The sequence below is a fragment of the Dama dama genome, chromosome 20, assembly GCF_033118175.1.
Source record: "Dama dama isolate Ldn47 chromosome 20, ASM3311817v1, whole genome shotgun sequence".
In the NCBI taxonomy this organism is placed as follows: domain Eukaryota; kingdom Metazoa; phylum Chordata; class Mammalia; order Artiodactyla; family Cervidae; genus Dama; species Dama dama.
Window position 1 is genome coordinate 90,543,071 of NC_083700.1, and position 23,136 is coordinate 90,566,206.

The window sequence follows — 23,136 nt, forward strand, 5'->3', positions numbered from 1 at the left end:
AGGGACCCTGCCCTTTCTTGTAAAACAGAATAACATTTGTTGGTGGAGATTTACAGAAACATCGCTACCTCACCATGACCTGACCTCAAGAACAAAGGATCTGACACCAAGAAGTTTGCAACAACTAACCATGAAGAACTGATGCTTTTGAACTGTGGTGATGGAGAAGACTCTTGAGAGTCCCTTGGACTGCAAGGAGATCAAACCAGTCAATCCTAAAGGAAATCAGTCCTGAATATGCATTGGAAGGACTAATGCTAAAGCTGAAGCTCCAATACTCTGGCCACCTGATGCGAAGAACTGACTCACTAGAAAAGACACTGATGCTGGGAAAGATGGAAGGCAGGAGGAGAAGGGGGTGACAGAGGATGAGATGGTTAGATGGCATCACTGACTTAATGGACATGAGCCTGAGCAAGCTCCAGGTGTTGGTGACGGACAGGAAGCCTGGCGTGCTGCAGTTCATGGGGTCACAAAGAGTTGGACACGACTGAGGGACTGAACTGAACTGAACTGATAGCAGCAAAATCAGGAGGTAACATCTAAAATTGATAAATCAAGGAACTGCAGTACTTCCTTGGTGGTACAGTGCTCAAGAATCCACCTTCCAATGTAAGGGACATGGATTCAATCTCTGGTGGTGGTGGAGAGGCATGAGTACACTAAGATCTCCCATGCCACGGAGCAACTAAGCCTGCACACTGCAAATAGAGAGCCCAAGTGCTCTAGACCCTGAATGCCACAACTCCTGAGGCTGAGCTCCACAGCAAGAGAAGCCCCCACATGCCATAACTAGAGAATGCTCACACTGCAACGAAGACAGCACAGCTGCAGTTATGAGCATTTTATTTAGAAATATGGAGATAAATGCCAGAAAAAAACAGCTATTTAAAAGTAGAGAATAAAAAAAATAAAATAAAATAAAAGTAGAGAATAGCTTCTTCTAGGTAGCAGGTCCTACAGATTGTTCATTTTATAAGACTTTTAAGCTGCTTTTAATTTTTTAAACTTACTTTTATTTAGAAAAAAGTTCTAAAAGTGACAACCTACCTTAACTGCCATGAAAACCTCCTCTTTAAGTTGTGCAGTTTGCTCAGGTGAGAGCTAGAAACAAAAAAGCAGAGAGTGAAATGTTTCAAACTCCACCAATGCTCCACTAAGACTAGGGAAAGAGAAGTCTTGCATTTAGCAACCACATACCTGCAGGGCGAGAATAGAGATTATGCTCACTGCCATGGCTTGCATCTTGGGGTTTTCATGCTTACAGAGCCATCTCATAACAAACTTGGCAGCATCGAACCTAAAAAACAGTATTTTTCCTCACAATAAACTTTGTAAACTATACATGAGAAGTTAAGATATCATTCAGCCTCCCCAGCAAATCCTGTTTAAAAATAGTTGTGGACTTGTAAAGACTCAGCTATGAAAACCAAGAGTATTTGGCAAAAAGAAGAGAAGAAAAGAGTGTGCAAAAAAGAGCAAGGCTTCCCTGGTGGCTCAGTGGTAAAGAATCCACCTGCCAATGTAGAAGACACGGGTTTGATCCCTGATCCAGGAGATCTGACATGCTGCAGAGCAACTAAGCACGTGCTCTAGAGCCATGCTCTACAAGAGCAGCCACCACAGGGCTGCCCAGGCACAAGTAGAAAACAATCCCCACTCTCTGAAACTAGAGAAAAGCCTGTGCAGCAATGAAGACCCAGCACAGACAAAAATAAAATTATTAAAAAAAAAAAAAAATAGAACACACAAGATTCAAAAATGGACAGAAGTTAAAAAGACTTTTTTAGCACTCAGTTTCTACTGTAATAAAAAGGGCAATACATTCCCCAAGAAATAGTAATTTGTAAACCAGCTTGCAGACAGTGCTAAAACGCCACAGCAAACAATAAATCACTTTATTCATGGTTTTCGCTCAGCTCCAACTGATGCTATACAGGAAGGAAGACTGAGTGAGAATGAAGAAGCTAACCTTCCCCACTGTATTGACCCCCCCCAATGAGTCAACTCTCATTGTAAGTATACACTTTCAATAGATTTGAGAAGAGCAAAGCCTACAACCTTACACCTATAAATCACGGACTTTGTCCATATCAGACTGTGCTTATTTTTCTGGTTGGCAGCAACTATTACTAACATTTTGAAACAAGATTACAATGGCCTCCAAGGAAATTCTTCTGGAATCTACACTGATAATTTTTTTAAAAAAATCATTATCAATAAAATAATAACAAAAAGAATGACTAATATTTAGGACAGCCTGCACTCATATGCTAGGTACTGTGATAAATACCTTACAAACATTCTAAAAGTCACTATTTACAAATGAGGAACTTATGCACAAGGATAATGGAAGAGCTAGAATCTGATTAGATATTTAACCCTCTAGCACCCATGTTCTTATCACTCACTGCCCTGAAATGGACTCACACTATGGGAGACAACATTTATAACTATAGTACTTCTGAACAGAACATTCTCACCAAACGCTTTATCCCAGCCTCAATCAGACCCCTGTTAGGCTAATAACCAAAAGACAACAAAGCTCAGAGTAATACTGGTCAACACCCCAAAATCAGATCATCCAATTTTATACTTGCCTATTGAATGGAACATCCACAAGAATCCTGGAATTGGTTAAGGAGAGAAGACAATTCTTCTGTAACTTTAAGGGAATAAAGAAAAATAATTATGAGCAAATGTACACCCATTCTAAACAAAGGTTCTAAGCATTTGGAAGGTTCAAAGCTTTTCTTATTGAAAGCCCACTGTACACCTAGTCCTTTCCAAGTTCTTCATTCAATCTTACTATTTTTTTTTTAAGTTTTTTACATTTATTTTTTATTCAAGTATAGTTGGTTTACAATGTTATATTAGTTTCTGGTATCAATCTTACTATTAAACTCTAACATTCACCTTTGCCTAAAGAGTAATCTTTCTCTTTTCTGGCAAAGAGGGAGTCTCCCTTCCCCCTGAACCCTAGAAGGGTCTATGTGGAAAGCTGCCTGCCTGTGTGTCAATCTAAATCAATTCCTGGAAGCCTGGCCCATCTAACGAATGACTATGTCTGAACCAGATCTCATAACTAACTCTGTGACAGAGCTTCTACTTTCTACCTATGACTAGTAGGAATTGAACTAGGAGAGAGAAAAGGACTTCTAGGGAAGCTATAGGAATAAAAAATTGTAACATCTCTTTGAGAGACCATGAGTAGGCCAGTGGCATGTACAGCCATGACAGCAGAATAGTGTACGAGGCAGGGGTAGCCAACAGGAACTAGGCAGTAACATAAACGAGTGAAGAAGGAAGAGTGCAAAATAGGGCGGCGGGAGGAATTATGGCAAACTGGGCAATTCAGGCCCTTTTATGGGGGCAGCTGTTAATCGTCTCCAACTAATGATGGCCATATAGGAATTCAGACTGAATTGAGAAGGATCATCCAATTTTTCAAGAGAAAGTGAAAATACAGATTTAAGTGAGGAAACATCATGTTACTCTATTTTTAATAGATTGATTCCCACTTTAAGTATACATTTCAATCAGATCTGACACATTTATATATATTATGTATAAATTTACCCACTATCACAATCAACATAAAAAATACTTCCATTACCCCAAACAGTTCCACTGTGACACTTGCCACTCCATTCCCAACTTGCAAATTTCAACCCCAGAAAATCATCCTGTCATTACAGATTAGTGTTCTAAGATTTCACATAAAGTCATATGGTATCTATTTTATCATGTCTAGCTTATTTTGCTCAGCATAAAATGTTTTTTGAGATTCATCCATGTGGCATGTATCAGTACTTCACTTCTTTTTATCACCAAGTAGTATTTCCTTATATGAATATATCATAATTGGTTTATCTATTCACCTGTTGCTTGACATTAAGTTTTCAGTTTGGGGGGATAATGAATAAAGGCATTATGAGCATTTGTGTGTCATTATATGGCTACATAATTTCATTTCTCTGAGTGAAATAACTGTGTAGTATGAAAGGTATATCTCTAACTTTCAAAGGAATTATCAGACCGTTGGATTGGTTTTATCATTTTTCATTCTTAACATCAACATGGGAGAATTTCAGTTTCTCTACACTTTTGTCAACACCTGATACTGTCACTTTTTAAATTTCAACCAATCCAGGAGGTGTATAGTGTTATCTATGTGTGCTGTGAGGCTGTGATGTGTACTCAGTAGTGTCTGACTCTTTGAAGTCCCATGGACTGTAGCCTGCCAGGCTCCTCTGTCCATGGAGTTTTCCAGGCAAGAATACTGGAGTGGGTTGCCATTTCCTACTCCAGGGGATCTTCCTGACCCAGGGATCGAACTCATGTCTCTTGCATTTCCTGCACTGGTAGGCGGATTGCTTACCACTAATGCCACCTGGGAAGCCCATCTAAGTGTACAGTGGTATCCAAATGTACTTTTAATTTGCATTTCCCTGACAGACAAAGATACTGAGCATCTTTTCAAGTGCTCATTTGTCACCTGCACTATCTTCTTTCATGGAGTGTCTGGTTCAAACCTTCTGCCTTCTTAAAAAATTGGTTTGTTTATCTTGTGCTATCTATTTAATAGTTCTTTACATTCTGGATAAAAGTCCTGTGTCATATATATAAAGTGAACATGTTTCTCAGTCCTGGATTATCTTTTCATTTTTTAATGTCTCTGCGTGTGTTTGACCAGAAGCTTCTAATTTTATGAATTCTAATTTTTTGAAATATGCTTTTTGTATCCTAAGAAAATTTTGCCTACCTGATGTTTTTTTCTAGTTTTATGGCTTTTATATTTAGACCTATGACTTAGCTTTTATATTTAGATCTATAACTCAATTCAATTTAATTTTCACACATGTTGCTAAGCCTATAGGATATACCAAAGTGTTAACAGTAGATGTTTCTGGGTAGCTGTTTTCTGATAAATGCAAAATTTTTAAACCATATTACTCATCTATATTTCTTATTTTTTCTACAGTAATCATGCATTTATTTTTCTCCCTCCCTCCCTCCCTCCCTCCCCTCCCTCCCCTCCCTCTTTCTCTCTCTCAGGATGAAAAATCAGAACTAAATAAAACATATTTTTCATTCATTTGTCCTCAAGTAAGAAGCACAGTCAAATATTAAAATCAAATTACCTGCTGGTAATGGGGGAAAGTTTTCAAAGCCTTGAAAAGCAGACAGGTAACCTCTGACAACAGACGAACAGGCATCCCCCTGGCCAGGCCCTGGCGCGTTAAGTTGAGGGCACAAGCGCTGGCTGTGAACTGCACTGGCAAATCCAATGGATGATTCCTCATTCCTACAGCCACAAGCTGAAGATGAATTTGTTTTAAATGGCATATGACAACATTAGCATTCTTTACACAGTCTTATTTTTGTGTTATCAAAACTACTTGCTTATCAGGACAAAAAGTAACAGATTTTTTTCCCATCCTCACCATTTATTTTTTAGGAAACAAGCAATACCTTCTAACCCAAACGTAGTCATTAATTTGCTGTGTGACTTTAGGTAACTCACTTCCTTTCTCTGGACCTCTGTTTCCTCATCTGTGATTTCACAATCATTTATCGAGCCTCAGTCCCTCCAAAGCATTATGACAAGCACTATAGGGGATATAAACAGGAATCACTTATATCCTACTCCTCAGCATAAAGCCTTATGAAAGAAATAAGGCATGTAAACAAATAACATTGTAAGAGATGCCAAAAGATGAAACTGGAAAAAAAAAAAGGGACCATGAAAGAGGTATAAATAAAGTGCTGCCTACAGTGGTCATACAGCAAACAATCATTTCTGGTATGGATGTCAAAAGTTTCATTCAGAGAACACATTTAGGCAGGGTCTGGATAGGATCTGGGTAGGAAACATAAGTGGGGGTGGGATGGAAAGGTAATTAGTACGGAAGGGAAACGTGATAAAGAAAAACACAGAGTGGACAAAAAATGGGATGAATCCACCAAAAGAGGAAGAAGAAATTTGAATTTGTAAAGGGATAAAACCTAACAATAGGGAGCTGCCTGGTGGACTAGTGGTTAGGATTCTGTGTTTTCACTGCCGTGGCCCAGGTTCAATTCCTGGTTGGAGAACTGAGATCCCACCAGCCATCAGGCATGGCCACACAACAAACAAAAAACCTAACATTAGAAAGGTAACCGTTAATAGAAGACATGTTGTGCAGACCTAGAAATAAATTTAAAATGAAGGTGTTATACCAAGTGTATACCATACCTGCTCCAACATTCAGGGACAACATGATCTGTTTTGTCTATCAAATAGGGATGATGATCCCTCCCCTCCTCAGAGACCAGTCTGCTGATATACAAATGAGCCCTGAATTTATGAACCACTGAAAGACCACCTACATGAACTCAGAGCCAGTATACGCTGCTCCCATAGAAATTGTTTTTTTCTATGTTACTAAACTGCTCTTAGGATTTCATGTAATTGCCATCATCTGCAATATAAATACACAGGAAGTAAAACAAACATGATTTTCAATAAAAAAAAAAATCACAAAATCTCACATAGATATGAAAAGGACTTTTAGAATATCTAATTCAATTTCCTCCTTACAGATGGAAAACAAGGATCCAGAGTTTTTCCCTTTATACAGTATTGTTTTTAAGTTATGAGTAAATCTAATTCTCCATGGTACACAAATAGCCTAAAAATAGCCATAAAAATAGCCTGTTTTTATGGAACTGCAGAAATTACAAATAATAAAAACAATAATTTTAAGACTTCAAGTTATACTTAATTGTAAATAATAGCAGTTTTCTTTCTCAAACCACTTAATTCTTCCAATTACATTTAAAACAAATTCATCCTTCTGTAAAGGAAATCAAAGTCTTACCCTATCAATACTGGTAACTTTACTTTATTCACAAAATACTTTAAATGCTAGAATTGATTACCTTCAATTACTGCTATTTTGTTCTATTCTTATAGGGATATTGTGGTTGCTATTTTTTGAAAAAAACTTACTTAGATTTTAAAGAGTAAAGGAATAAATGAGAATGTTTATACAAAGTGAATTCATGTTTTCAGATTAAGTCCTATTTTAGGGATTGGTTCTATCATCCCGTGCTCAGATCAAATTAAAAAATCTGAACAATTGAGATTGACTAAGATGCTCAAAACATGAGACGATCTGGCAGTTTAAGCCTAACACTGCTTTTTCTCTCTCTATGTGGGCACTGTGACTCACAATAGAATAAGGCATATTAAGTAACTGTATTCAATGTGTTTAATCAGTTCAGTTCAGTTCAGCCGCTCAGTCATGTCCGACTCTTTGCAACCCCATGGACTGCAGCATGCCAGGCCTCCCTGTCCATCACCAACTCCCGGAGTTTACTCAAATTCATGTCCATTGAGTCAGTGATGCCATCAAACCATCTCATCCTCTGTCATTCCCTTCTCCTCCTGCCCTCAATCTTTCCCAGCATCAGGGGCTTTTCCAATGAGTCATCTCTTCACATCAGGTGGCCAAAGTTTTGGAGTTTCAGCTTCAACATCAGTCCTTCCAACGAACACTCAGGCCTGATCTCCTTTAGGATAGACTGGTTGGATCTCCTTGCAGTCCAACGGACTCTCAAGAGTCTTCTCCAACACCACAGTTGAAAAGCAACAATTCTTCAGTGCTCAGCTTTCTTCATAGTCTAACTCTCACATTCAGACAGGACTACTGGAAAAACCATAGTCTTGACTAGATGGACCTTTGTTGGAAAAGTAATATCCCTGCTTTTTAATATGCTAAGTTGGTCATAGCTTTCCTTCCAAGGAGTAAGCGTCTTCTAATTTCATGGCTGCAGTTAATATCTGCAGTGATTTGGGAGCCCAGAAAAATAAAATCAGCCACTGTTTCCACTATTTCCCCATCTATTTGCTATGAAGTGATGGGACTGAATGCCATGATCTTACTTTTCTGAATGTTGAGCTTTAAGCCAGCTTTAAACCACTTTTTCACTCTCCTTTCACTTTCATCAAGAGGCTCTTTAGTTCTTCACTTTCTGCCATGAGGGTGGTATCATCTGCATATCTGAGGTTATTGATACTTCTCCCAGCAATCTTGATTCCAGCTTGTGCTTCTTCCAGCCCAGCATTTCTTATGATGTACTCTGCATATAAGTTAAATAAGCAGGGTGACAATAAACAGCCTTGACGTACTCCTTTTCCTATTTGGAACCAGTCTGTTGTTCCATATCCAGTTCTAACTGTTGCTTCCTGACCTGCATACAGGTTTCTCAAGATGCAGGTCAGGTGGTCTGGTATTCCCACCTCTATAAGAATTTTCCACAGTTTGTTGTGATCCACACAGTCAAAGGCTTTGGCATGGTCAATAAAGCAGAAATAGATGTTTTTCTGGAACATTCTTGCTTTTTCGATGATCCAGCAGATGTTGGCAATTTGATCTCTGGTTCCTCTGCCTTTTCTAAAACCAGCTTGAACATCTGGAAGTTCACGGTTCACGTATTGTTGAAGTCTGGCTTGGAGAATTTTGAGCATTTTTTTACTATCGTGTGAGATGAGTGCAATTGTGCAGTAGTTTGAGCATTCTTTGGCACTGTCTTTCTTAGGGACTGGAATGAACACTGACCTTTTCCAGTCCTGTGGCCACTGCTGAGTTTTCCACATTTTAAACAACTTTAATTGAATCAAGTAATAAGTAGTTATAAAAATTACATTTCTGAGTTGTAGTTACCTTTAAAATAGCAGGCATGGTTACTTGAATTGAAAATGTCTCTGTGAAGAGCCTGTAGAGGGCTTCCTTCACAAAACATGATCTATTCCTGTAGCAGCTCAGAGCTTCTGAAATCTGGCTTACATTGGCTCCTCCAGCAACCTAGAAAACAAAGATGTTACCAACAGGTTTCACCTTTCACCTACAAGGAAGGCTTTTTTTAGAGTGTGTCAAGTGTTTGAAACAATAAACATTCACTTAAATATTTCAAGAGTTTCACAATGTTGATCTCATTCAGTAATTCTAGTAGGTAAATGTTCTCCTCAACCTCATTTTTACATGGTGGCTCCAGAGAGCTGATGTACATTGCTAAATATAACAAACTAATTAAGCAGTGGCGACAGACTCAAATACCATCTCCCTACAGCTGTGTTACAGTTAAGACCTCAACTGAATAATCCATAGCATGTAAATTCTTAAACAACCAATAACCATGAATGCATGTTCCTAAGTACTCAAATAAAATAGACAAAAAAAGATAGGGGAAAAAAAACCATAAAATACATAAGATGAAAAAGGAGTTGAACTTTTATAGAACTAGTTAGTTCATTAATATTAAGATAATTCTTCTTGCTACCACTCAAGTACAACCCTGAATACACGTTGGAAGAACTGATGCTGAAGCTGAAGCTCCAGTATTTTGGTCATCTGACGAAAACAGCCAACTTACTGAAAAAGTCCCTGATGCTGGGAAAGATTGAGGGCAGAAGGAGAACAGGGTGTCAGAAGATAAGATGGCTGGATGACATCACTGATGCAATGAACATGAACTTGGGCAAACTTCAGGAGATGGAATGGTGAGGGACAGGAAGACCCAGTGTGCCACAGTTGACAGAGTTGCAAAGAATCAGACACAACTAGGCAACTGAACAACCACCACCACTAAAGTAATAATTTCAAAAAGTCTATATATAGACTTTGGGTCTGGAGAATAATGGTAACCTTACCCAAACCATAAACTAAAAAGAAATGTTTATTTATTTAAACATTTATTTAAAAATATAAAACTAGATTTTACTCAGTTTTCAGCATTCCTGGGTAGTGAAGAAAAAGAAAAAAAAGGGGGTAAAGTTCAGGATTTCACAAAAATGAAAAGAAAAACAACCCCTTTTCCACTCCACCATGGTCAGCAGTAACAACATTCATTGAAGAAACATCACATCACTAAAGTGACAGAAGAATGCTTTTGAATTAGGACACCTGTCAATTAAATGCAAAGAAATAAAAAGATTTAAACCAATTCCATATAAAGCTACTGTAAGAATTTTTTTAAAAAGCAAATCTAGGGACTTCCTTGGTGGTCCAATGGCTAAGACTCCACCATCCCAATGAAGGGGGCCGGGGATCAATCCCTGGTCAGGAAATTAGAGCCACAACTAAAGATCCCACATGCCTCAAAGACTGAATGTGCCACAACTAAGACCTGGCACAGCTTTATACATTAAAGCAAAACTATACATTTCAGCTAAGAAAAATTCTCCTCATAAATAAAAAACAAATCAGAACAAAAGTGTAACATACTACTTTAAACTGAATTAAATGTTCTTAATAAGCATTATTGTATGTGAAAAAAATACATTCAACAAAAAGGTGAAACAGGGATGATTAAATTCAGGAAAAGAAAAGATCAAGTCATCTCAAACATAAAAACTAAGTACAAAGTATCCAAGGAATAATAGAATTGATTAAAATTTAGTAAGGAGAAGAAATGCAAGAAACAAACAAGATAAAGAAATTTTAAAAGAAAGAAGTTAAAAGGATCTAAGATTGAGTGCTGATATAGAAAAGAAGATACAACACACATATACATGAAGTTCGCGGGGAAGAAATGAACTAATTTTTAAAATTACTACCAACAAAAACTTTCCAGAAATTAAAAAAAGACCTAAATCAACACATTGAAAGAACTCCCACCAACCACCTGGGAAAACTGGCCCAAATCAAGTCCAAGACATATCACAATATAAAGATTAAATTTAATGATAAAGAAAAACCACCTTCAGGGCCTTCTTATAAAAAGATCAAATTATTAATATGAATAGAAATCTACTATAATTACTAATGACATTATTCAAGATGTCCCTATTCTTCTTTTTTTGCACTTGATAAAATACTCAGAGAAATGCTAATATGTGTCACTATGATTGTATTTTTCTTTTCCCTTAGATCTGTTCTGATTTTTGCTTTATGTATCTGTGTTTCTCTGCTGTTAGGTGTCTAATGGTTTATGCTATCTATCTTTGTGAATTGTACATTTTATGATGAAAAATATTCATTTCTTTCATTTAAAAATAATTAAAAGATCAGAACAAATTAGAGAATTAGATTGTCATCAGACTTAACAAGCAACACACAAAGTAATGTAACAGTGGACAAGCATGTTCAAGAAATAAGGAAAGAAAAGGGGGCTCCCCTGGTAGCCCAGTGGTCAAGAATCTGCCTAGCAATGCAGGGGACACTAGTTCAATCCCTGGTCCAGGAAGATCCCACATACCACAGGTCAATTAAGCCCATGTGTCACAACTACTGACCCCACACACCCAGAGCCCATGCTCCACAACAAGAGAAGCCACCACGACGAGAAGCCCACAAACCACAACTAGAGAGGAGGCCCCACTCACCACAGCTAGAGAAAGCCTGTGGGTAGCAACAGAGATTGCTGCCTGCACTTAGCCTGTGAGAGTCCAGGTGGGGAAAAGGACCCTCCAAATATCAGGGATCTGTGCTCTGACTGCTTCTGATAACAGGTACAAAAAGGTGGGCAGCCAATGCCATTGCACCCTCACCAGCCAACTGTTCAAAGCCCTTCTCCCACCAGCTAAAATGACTTCGAGGATATTTCAAGGGCTGCCCCTTCACTGTTTTCTTTTTCCCCTTTTAGAAGATAGACATTAATGACTATGACATTCAAAACAACTACACATACAGAGAAAATCCCAAAGTTACTGCACATACCCAGGGAAAGGCTCATAAAAGACCTAGAGATCTTAAAATTTATACTTCAGGCTGATCCTCAACACAGACCCCAAACACAAAAACAATAAGACTCTGACATCAAACCCTGGGAAGGGAAAAGAATCTGATTTCTAGAGTTGCCATATTATCAGTTTCAAATGCCCAGTTTTCAACAACAAAAATCACAAAGCATATAAAGAAATAGGAAAGTATGGCCCATTCAAATGGAAAAAATTAAAATCCAAAGACACTGTCCCTGTAACAGAACTGACAGCAGGTCAACTCAAACAAGACTTTAAAACATCCACCTTAAAGATGTTCAAAGAACTAAAGGAAAATTAGATAAAGTCAAGAAAAAGAACAAAAGAGAAAACTCAAGAGAGATTAAAAAAAAAAACAAACCTTAAAAAGAATAAAAAAAATTCTGGAGCTGAAAGGTATAATAACTGAAATAAAAATTCACTTGAGTTTTTCAAGGCAGATTTGAGCAGGAAGATGAAAAAAATCAACACACTTGAAGACAGGACAAAGGAAATTGTGTCAGAGGAACAGAAAACAAAAAGACTGAAAACAAAAAAGCAGAGTCTCAGGACCCCGTGGAATACCATTAGGCAGGCCAACATACACTGTAGGAATCTTAGAAGAGACTAAAGTAGCAAAGAATATTGGGGGGAAAATGGCTGCAAATGTCCCAAATGTGATGAAAGATATGCATGTAAACATCCAGGAAATTCAAGAATTCCAAGCAGGATGAACTCAAGAAGACTCACAGTGAGATATGTTATCAAATTTTCAAGGCCACAGACAAAGATTCTAAGAAGCAGCAAGAAAGAAGCAAATCATCACATACAAAGGATCCTCAGTAAGACCTGCAGACTTCTCATCAAAAACTTAGAAGCCAGAAGACAATGGGTTGATATGTTCAAAGTATTAGAAGAAAAAAACTGTCAGCCAAGAATCTTATACCCTGAAAAACTTTCCTTCAAAAGTGAGGGTGACAGCCAGAATGACTATCATCTAAAATTCCACAAACAACAAATGCTGGAGAGGGTATGGAGAGAAGGGAACCCTCCTACACTGTTGGTGGGAATTCAAACTGGTACAGCCACTGTGGAGAACAGGAGGGAAGTTCCTTAAAAAACTAAAACCAGAGCTACCATATGACCTTGAAATCCCACTCTTGGGCATATATCCAGAGAAAAACAAGATCCAAAAGAATACATGCAACCCAATGTTCACTGCAGCACGGTTTGCAATAGCCAAAACACGGAAGCAACCTAAATGTCTATTGACAGAAGAGCAGATAAACATGTGGTGCATAAATACAATGGAATATTATTCTGTCGTTAAAAAAGAATGAAATAATGTCATTTGCAGCAACAGAGACAGACTTAAGAGTGTTATACTGAGTGAAGTAAGCCAGACAGAGAAGGAGAAATATCAAATGACATCCCTTAAATGTAGAATCTAAAAAGAAATGATACAAGTGAACTTACTTACAAAATAAAAAGAGACTCATAGACTTAAAGAATGAAATTATGGTTGCTGGGGGGAAGGATAGGCAGATGGGATAGCTAAGGAGTTTGGGATGGACATGTACACATTGTAATATTTAAAATGGATAAACAACAAGGACTTAACTATACAGCACATGAAACTCTGCTCAATGTTATGTGGCAGCCTGAATGGGAAGGGAGTTTGGGGTAGAATGGATATATGTATACTTACGGCTGAGTCCCTTTGCTATTCACCTGAAACTATCACAACACTGTTTATTAATCAGCTATATCCCAATAAAAAAGTGTCAAGTTTTTTAAAAAGTAAGGATGAAGCCAGGATATTTCCATGTAAAGAAAAGCCAAGGAAGTTCATTACCACTAAACTTGCCCCACGAAAAACACTAAAGGAAGTCCTGCAAGGTGAAATGAAGAACACCACACAGTAACAAGAAGCCATGTGAAGAAACAAAGATCTCAACCAAGGTAAATACATGAGCAATTACAAAAGCTAGTGGTATTTTTTTAAGTGGTCGGTAACTACACTTTTTTTCAAAATGATTTAATAAACAAATAGTTCCTTCAAAAGATCATTATTCATCTAAAAACTAGTATTATTATAAATTTGGTTTATAATTCCAAATTTTGTTTTCTACATAACTTGTGATGAACACACAAAAAAGAATTATTTTGTGCTCTGGGGCAGACAATGTATAATTTAGGAACTTCAATTAAAGGGAGCACGGACAGACATCTAAAGGAACAGCTTTTGTTTGTTATTGAAATTAAGCTAGTATAAATTCACATTAGAGTGTCATAAGGTTAGGATGTTAAATGTAACCTCCATGATAACCACAAAGAAAACAGCTAAAGAATACACAAAAAATGAAACAAGAATAATACCAACCAAAAAAAAAAAAAAATCAAAAAAGTCAGTTGAACAAAGAAAACAGTAATGAAGGAAATGAGGAATAAAAAAAAGTTGTAAAACATAGAAACTAATGAGCAAAGTGACAGAAGTCCTTCCTAATCAGTAACTATTTTAAATGTAAAAAGATCAAACAAACTAAACCCAAAGCTGGCAGAAGGATAGAAATAATCATTATTAAAGCAAAGAGCAAAAAAATAGAGAATATAAAAATAGTAAGAAAATCAATGAAACAAAAAATTTGTTCTTTGAACACATCGCCAAAATTGACAAATGGATGGACTAGGGGTTAAAAAAATAAACTAAGAAAAAAAGAAAGGACTCAAAATACTAAAATCTGAAACGAAACAGAAGACATTACCACCAATTCAACAGGAAAAAAGAAAAGAATTATAAGAAGATTATGAAAAATTACATCGCAATAAACTTAATAACCTAGATGAAATGGGCAAATTTCTAGACATATAAGACCTAACAAGACTAAATCATGAAGACACAGAAAACTGACATAGGAAATTGGATCAATAATCAAAAACTTCCTCAAAAATAAAAGCCCTAGATCTAATGGGTTCACTAGTAAATTTTACCAAACACTTGAGGAAGAATTAATGTTAAAACGTTTCAGTTTAACAACTGGAGATGGAACATTTCCTAACTCATTCTATGAAGCCTGCATTACCTTGATACCAAAGCCAAAGATGCTACAAGAAAAGGAAACTAGAGTTTAACAGTCCTTACAGAGATGGAAAAATCCTCAAAAAAATACAGGCAAACCAAACTCAGCCAAATAAAAGAATTATATACCATGACCAGGGCTTCCTTGGTAGCTCAGCTGGTAAAGAATCTGCCTGCAATGCAGGAGACCCCGGTTCAATTCCTGGGTCAGGAAGATCCCCTGGAGAAGGGATAGGCTACCCACTCCAGTATTCTTGGACTTCCCTGTGGCTCAGATGGCAAAGAATCTGCCTGCAATGTGGGAGATGAAGGTTTGATCCCTGGGTTGGGAAGATCCCATGGAGGAGGGCATGGAACCCACTCCAATATTCTTGCCTGGAGAACTCCCAGGGACAGAGGAGCCTGGTGGGCTACAGTCCATGGGATCGCAGAGTCAGACATGACCGAGCGACTAAGCACAGCACCATGACCAAGCAGGATTCATTCCCAGATGCAATGCTCAACATACCATGGTATACTAAAAAAGTGTAATACACAACAGTACTAGAATGAAGGAGGAAAACCACATGATCACCTCATCTAATGCAGATAAAGCATCTGACAAAACTCAACACCCTTTCCTGGCAAAGTGTCCAACTCTGTGATCCCATGGACTGTAGTGCGCCAGGCTCCTCTGTCCATGGAATTCACCAGGCAAGAATACTGGAGTTGGTGGCCATTCCCTTCTCCAAGGGTCTTCCTGACCCAAGGATCGAACCTGGGTCTCCTGCATTGCAGGCAGATTCTTTACTGTCTGAGGCACCAGGGAAGCCCCCAAACACTTGCAAAAAGCCCAGAAGGAAGCTACCTCAACTTAAAAAAAGCCATACATGAAAAATCCACAATGAACATGATACTCAATAGTGAGAGACTGAAAGCTTTTAAAATCAAGAAAAAGACAAAAGCCCGTTTCAGAGCATCTACTGAACAGAGCACTGGAAGTTCTAGACAGAGCACTCAGGTAAGAAAAAGAAATAAAAGGCATCCAAAATGGGTGGGGAGTTTAGGGGAGAATGGATACACGAATATGTATGGCTGAGTCCCTTTGCTGTTCACCTGAAATGATCATAACATTGTTAATCAGCTCTACTCCATTATAAAATTAAAAGTTAAATTAAAAAAATAAAAGGCATCCAAACTGAAAAGGTAGAAGTAAAATGATCTACTTGCAAATTATGTGATCTTATATACCACAAAAAAACAAAAAACTGTTATCTATTAGAGCTAATAAATGAATCCAGAAAGTTGCAGGATACACACAAAAATCAGTTCAATTTCTATACAATAATAATGAACAATCTGAAGAGGAAATCATGAAAATAATTCTGTTTACAATAATACAATAAAGCACTTAGGAGTTAACAAAGGAGATGAAAGGCTTGTATGATGAAAACTACAACACACTAATGAAAAAAATTAATGACATAAATAATGGAAACACACCCCATGTTCATGGATTAGAAGACTTAAGATGTCAATACTACCCAAAATTATCTACATATTTATATAATCCTTACCAAAATCCCAATGACCTTTTTAGCAGAAATACAAAAACACACCCTGAATTTATACAGAATTCCAAGGCAGTCACACATACTGATTTCAAAACTGACTATCAATACAAAGCTATAATAATCAAAACAGTGTGGCACTGGCATAAATACTGGCATATAGACCAGTGGACTGGACTATAGCCTTCCCAGCTCTTCTGTCCATAGGATTCTCCAGGCAAAAATACTGGAATGTGTTGCCATCTCCTTCTCCAGGGGTTCTTCCCAACCCAGGCATCAAACCCAGGTCTCCTGCATTGCAGGCAAATTCTTTATCATCTAAGCCACAGGGGAGTCCATGGAATAGACTAGAAAGCCCTAAAACAATGCCTTGCATTTATGGTCAGATGATTTTTAACAAAGGTGCTAAGACAATTTGGTATTTTCAAGAAATTGTCCTAAGAAAACTAGATATCCACATGTAAAAGAATGAAGTTGTAAAATCTAACATAATACCACATGAAAGAAATTACCTCAAAACAGATCAAAGACTTAAATTTATGAACTAAAACTATAAGACCCCTATAAGGAACATGAGGAAGAAGCTTCACAGTACTGGATTTGGCAGTGATTTGTTGGATATGACACTAAAGGTACAAGCAACAAAAGAAATACAAACTGAACTTCATGAAGACAAACCAGAGAAGGGCAGAAAATATTTGAAAATCTTATATCATAAGGAGTTAATATCCAGATTACACAGAAAACAATAATAACAAAAATAAACCTAAGCAACCTAATTTAAAATTTGGCAAAAAACTTCACTAGACATTTCTTCAAAGATATATCAATGGTCAATAAGCTTCTGAAAAGATGCCCAATATAGCTGATAAGTATGGAAATGCAAATCAAAACTGCAATGAGGTACCACTTCACACCCATTAGAATGGTTACCATTAAAAAATTTAAAAACAGAAAATAATACATGTTGGCCAGTGTGTGAAGAATTTCGAACACTTGTGCACTGTTAGTGAGAATGTAAAAACTGTGCAACTGCTGCAGAAAACATTATGGTAGTTCCCCCCAAAATTAACAGAATTACCATATGATCCACCTGCAATGAGGGAGACCAGGGTTTGATCCCTGGGTTGGGAAGATCCCCTAGAGAAGGGAAAGGCTACCCACTCCAGTAGTCTGACCTGGAGAATTCCAAAGGGGTTGCAAAGAGTCAGACACAACTGAGCAACTTTCACTTTCACACCATATGATCCAGCAATTCCACTTCTGGATTGCTCATTGTTCAGTCGCTAAGTCATGTCCAACTCTTTGTGACACCATGGACTGCAGTACACCAGGCTTCCCTGTCCTTCACTATCTCCCGGAGCTTGCTCAAACTCATGTCCATTCTAGTACATACTTCTGGGTATAAACCAAAAGAACCAAAAGCAGAGTCTTGGGAGTTTCCCAGTGGACTAGTGATCAGGATTCTGGGCTTTCACTGCAGAGGCCTGGATTCAATCCCTGGTCAAAGAACTGAGATCCCAGAAGCTTCACAGAGTGATAAAAAAAAAAAAAAGCAGAGTCTCAAAGAGATATTTGAGTACTTCTACTTGCAGCAACATTACTCACAATAATCAACACAATAGCCAAAACATAGAAGCAACCCAAGTACATTACATATTAATGACAATTGGATAAGCACAATGTGGTATACACATAACGGTTATTATTCAACCTGAAAAAGGCAGTATGCCACATGGACAAACCCTTAGGACACTATGTAAAGTAAAATGAGCCAGTCACAAAAGGACAAGTACTGTGCGACTCCACTTACATGAGAGAGTTGGTCAAAATCATAGAGACACAAAGTAGAAGTTTGTACTGCCAGGGTCCGGGGAGAAGGGGTAATGGGAGTCAGTGTTTCATGCCTACAGAATTTCAGCTTTACAAGGTGAAAAGAGCTATGGAGATGAATGATGGTGATGGTTGAACAAAGTTATTAATGTATTTAAAACCACTGAACTATACACTTAAAAAGATTAAAATAAAAAATTTTACGTGTATTTTGCCATCCCCTCCCAAAAAATATATACGGCTTCATACTTTGACTATACTCAGTCAAGAGTGAAAAGAAAGAATTGCAAATATATCTTCAACTCTTTTTTAGTAGGTTTGTGTTTCAAAGTAGTATAGATGCAGCAACTCTGAAACTATTTTATATGTGTTATAGGATTAAGGAAAATGTGCTGAGGCTGTTGGAAGCCAAGGTTCTCCATATGGAAAAGAGAGGTACAAACACAGAATGTGGAAAGGTAAAGAAGAACAATATAAAGATGGACATTTGTTAAGTATCACTTTTAAACTTCATCTGTTTCTTAGCTCTGCTTGATGAAACGGCTTAAAAACACACCTAGCACTCAGACAGTGGTTTCCTAGTAAAAGGAACCAGGGCTCTTGGGAGAAATGTCTAACTCTAAGGCCAAAACAGGGAAGTATAAGAAGCCTAGAAACTAAAGAAGGACTCAAAATAATAACAGTAATAATGGGGGCATGTAAAAACAGACACAGGAACTCTCATTGGCCCCCCTGTGACAAACTGAGCATCAAAATAATTATGAATAGCAATGCATTATAAATCATTGAAAACAACAGGAATCAATGAGCTTGTACTGAGGATATGTTAGAATGGTTCGGGTAAGAATCATCAATGGATGCTATAAGATCAGAAAGTCTGATGAGGGCCAGGATATTGGCATAGTCTTCCAATATCTTATACATCACTCATTAGTTTCAAAATGAATAGTATTATCTATGTAGGGTGGAAATAATACAAGAGTATACAGAAAATATTTTATCTGCACCTGGATATTTTACCTAGTACCTGAACAATCCTTTGACCAAGTGATGAAAATTAACATCACCAATGAGGGGCACTCTGTGCTTCATATTGTAATACACTTGAGAAGGGAACAACATCCCTTATGTGGTATTCTGGGTAGACTTGAAAGATTCTGAATTATGATGAAGCATCAGACAAACCCAAAATGAGGAACATTCTTCAAAAAAGCAAACAAAACAATGTTAGTTTGTATTCTTCAAAAACATCAATGTAATGAAGAAAAAGAAGGACTATGACAACTGAGGCTTTCCAGGCAGCCTGGAAATGCAGGAGATGCTGGTTCAATCCCTGGGTGGGAAAGGTCCCCTGGAGTAGGAAATGGCAACCCACTCCACTATTACTGCCTGGAAAAGTCTGTGGACAGAGGAGCTTGGCAGGCTAGAGTTCATGGGGTCACAAACAGCTAGACATGACTAAGCACACATATGACAACTGAATGTAAAAATAATCATGGACTAAAAGGAACAATATTTTATAAACAGTGTTAAACTGGGAAAACCAACACTGGAAACACGTACAGTAGATTTTTAGATAAAAGTATTGTATCAATGTTAAATTTCCTGAAATTTGACAGTTGCACTATGGTCATCCTTGAGATTACCTTTGCTCTCAGAAGAGTCAAAAAGACTATCTTTCCTCTAGGAAATACAAACTAAAGTATATTAATGGGCAGAAGGGCATGTTGTATGCAACCTACACTCAAGAAAAATACTGTGTGTGGGACATCCCTGGTGGTCCAGTGGCTAGACTTTGCACTCCCAATGCAAGGAGCCTGGGTTTGATCCTAGTCAAGGAAGTAGATCCCACATGCTACAACTAAAGGTCCCACATTCTGCAACTAAGACCTAGGTGGGTGTGTGTATTAAAAATTGCATGTATAGAGAGAGAATAGGGTAAGATAAATTTGGCAAAATGTTTAAAGTTAGTGATCTGACACATTAAATACTACTTCAAAACAGTTTTCAAGTACTATATGCAGATCAACTGCGCAAAGATCTACACATTATTAACAATCTACACAATGGATATAGTCTAGATTTTTAAGTTTTGTGATAATCTAGATGTAAGAGCTGAAAGAAAAACACAGGATAAGCCATCGTAAGACTAAGCAGAAGACCAGATAGTTGTTGCATCATTCTCTCTCTCCAGGGTTTCCTACAGATGCCAGTACAAAACAATTCTCATTCCTGATACACCCCTCCAGTGGATCAGCAAGGATTTCCTAGCAAATGAAAATGTTATATGGCTCTTAGGACTAATGGAGGGTGCCCTTTCCACCCATTTTAAAGAAATTAAGTACACACTGCCCACTCTAACATTGGGTACAAGAAAATAACACATACCTGTTCTGTTAGAAGGTTTTCACTAACACTTAATTTTATCCATTTTAAACAAACTTTTGAGCAACCCAAACAACAAAAATGCTTAGTATATTTTGCATCTGATTTAAAAAATACATATTTCTCTTAAATATAAGATCTTCTGAAACACACCTTTTAAACTTACCATACCTTACACTCCACTAAGTCTGGATTAAGATCTTTAGAGTTTCTTAGTACTGGGAAGATTTTGGTCTCTCCTCTCCTTCCCCCAAAATATCCAACACTGTATACAATGCATTATTTAACATTTTCAAAATAAACTAAACTTACATGTGTACCAGATAAAGTTTACTGAAAGGAAACTTATCTCATTTTCTTTTGGTGTACTGGCTTTGATAGTATCTTAACTACATGTATAATCTCTCTACAGAATATTCTAGTGCTTGGCAATATTACTGTATATATCATGAGTTGATGTGTTTAAAAAAAATTTTTTTTTTTAACTGCTGTGGTTCTTTTGATCATTGTGCCACTAAGTGCCATTAATCTGAAACAGGCCTAGGTATACATTCTTTGTAAACAATTCTCTACTATACACATTTAATCTGAAAGTTCAAATTATCTCTCTATTTGTAGCCTAATGATACAACTGATAGCTTCATGGCTTCATTAAAAAGTCATTTAAAATTACAAAACTTTAAGACACAATTGCTATTTTTAAATCAAAAGAATAAAATGTGAAAACAACTAATGACTGAAAATCACTTTACTCTCACCCTAGTACAAATTACATAAATCATTGTTTTTAAAGGGTTCTTTTGAAGTTGCCATTCTGAACTTTGGCTCCACATGAGAATTACTTAATGCCCAGGCCAAATCCCAATCCAGTTACATCGGAATCTCTAGGGAACAGGCCACAAGCATCAGTGTATTTTAAAACTTCCAAAGTGATTAGAATGTACAGCTGAGATAGAAAGCCACTGTTTTTAAAAAGTATTCTAGAACATAAATATTTAAATATATGCTCTTTTAAAAACAGCACCATGAGAGGCTATAAACATAGTCTAGCAATGTACAATACTTTTTCCTTCAGGGTCTTTTAAAAATTGCATTTTGTCATACCTTTATCAAAAAGTTAGGCATACATCACCTTCCTTATTCATTATATTTAGCGGTTACTGAGGTAAAAGCATTAGTTTCACAAAGACCCAGATATAAGACCCAGCTCTATCATTTAATAGTTCTATGACTGTGGATAAATAGCTTAACCTCCTCATCTGTAAAATGGGCAGATTAAAATAGAAAACAGTGTGCAAAACATGACAACTGGCACATAAGAGGTAATGTATAAATGGCTCTGCTTATCGTTATCAAGCTAGACTGGAAGACATTGGAGGCTAGGGCTGTATCGTGTTTAAGGTTATATTTTCACAACTTCATACCACATAGTAGCTACATAATAATTCTTAATCATTAAGCTCCTTAAGAATTTTTAATCTGTCTTTGTAACCCGAATGCCTAGTACAGATTCTGAGACACAAAGAAAGCTTAATAATGTTTTGAACAAGTGAAACAAGCTTATTTCAGAAAAGAACGAACCCTCAAGCCTTCCTTTGCAGAAAAGAAGTCAGAATAACCAGCATCTGTAGCCAACAGTCCCACAAACTGCATCGCAGGCCGTTGTTGTATAAATAGTTCTACAGCTCCATCAGTGATGTAACTACCCCCAGAAATGTCCAGGGACTCAATATTGGGCAGAATATCTTTCTGCTGTAGCAAATGAAAAGCTAGATCTGACTTAAGTTGCCTGTGATCAGAAATATCAAGGTGAAGCAGACATTTAAGTTCTCTAATGACTGCGAGAATCTGTGGTGTGGTCATGGTCAGACATTTTAGATAGTGCATTGTAAGAGATCTGAGTCGATCCTTACAGGTAAGGAGTGCAGAGATGTTAGTGACCAGAGTATTAGAGATATCCAAGCTTTCCAGTTTTGGTAACTGCGTAACATTAACCAGGTCTTCACTATGAAAACAAACATTGAAAACGCTTAAAACTCGAAGACCAGTGAGCTGACCAAAGAACAATGGTCTTGAATCTCGAGGGATGCTTGTTGAGTCCAAGACGAGACGTCGGAGGTTTTCTTGGATCCAGCTGTTGCTGCAGAGCCCACCGAGGATGTCTGGGATGGAGAGGTCAGTGCATGCTGCAGTAGCATCCAGTTCAGTGAGTCTGTGATGGCAGAAGGCTTTCAGGAATGCAGCTGTGGATATTTTAGCTTTCTGAATGTTGACCAGCTTCAGTTTCATTTGGTTGCCTTGGAAAATGCTTGCTGTTCTATCAGTCAGCTTGCCTATAAGAGAACCAGAACCAGCTTGTAGTAATAACTAAATCTCATGCCTTTTCCAGGAGGCACTGTGGCCAGTAAACTTTGATAGATGATAATAGTAACAATAATGACTACATTTGCTGTTTACTCTGTGCTGAGCATTGTTCTAAACCCTTTACTCAGATTATCTCATTTACTCTTTAAAATAAATTGTAAAGGAATTATGATTATTACCATCTTACAGCTGAGGAAAAT

At 37.4% G+C, this 23,136-nt stretch overlaps 1 protein-coding gene across 2 annotated transcripts in view; it reads right to left on the reverse strand.

The window, feature by feature from the left end:
• ZYG11A (zyg-11 family member A, cell cycle regulator) overlaps positions 1-23,136 on the reverse strand; it is a 57,699-nt gene that overhangs the window by 12,273 nt on the left and 22,290 nt on the right. The window contains exons 3-8 of one of the 2 annotated variants that reach the window (XM_061121869.1): positions 22,154-22,905; positions 8,712-8,852; positions 5,145-5,321; positions 2,601-2,665; positions 1,201-1,300; positions 1,051-1,104 (exon numbers count right to left, since the gene is read on the reverse strand). In XM_061121869.1, the coding sequence (XP_060977852.1) occupies positions 1,051-1,104; positions 1,201-1,300; positions 2,601-2,665; positions 5,145-5,321; positions 8,712-8,852; positions 22,154-22,905 (1,289 nt within the window). The remainder of the gene's footprint in view (positions 1-1,050; positions 1,105-1,200; positions 1,301-2,600; positions 2,666-5,144; positions 5,322-8,711; positions 8,853-22,153; positions 22,906-23,136) is intronic. The other variant, XM_061121868.1, reaches the window with a different exon arrangement.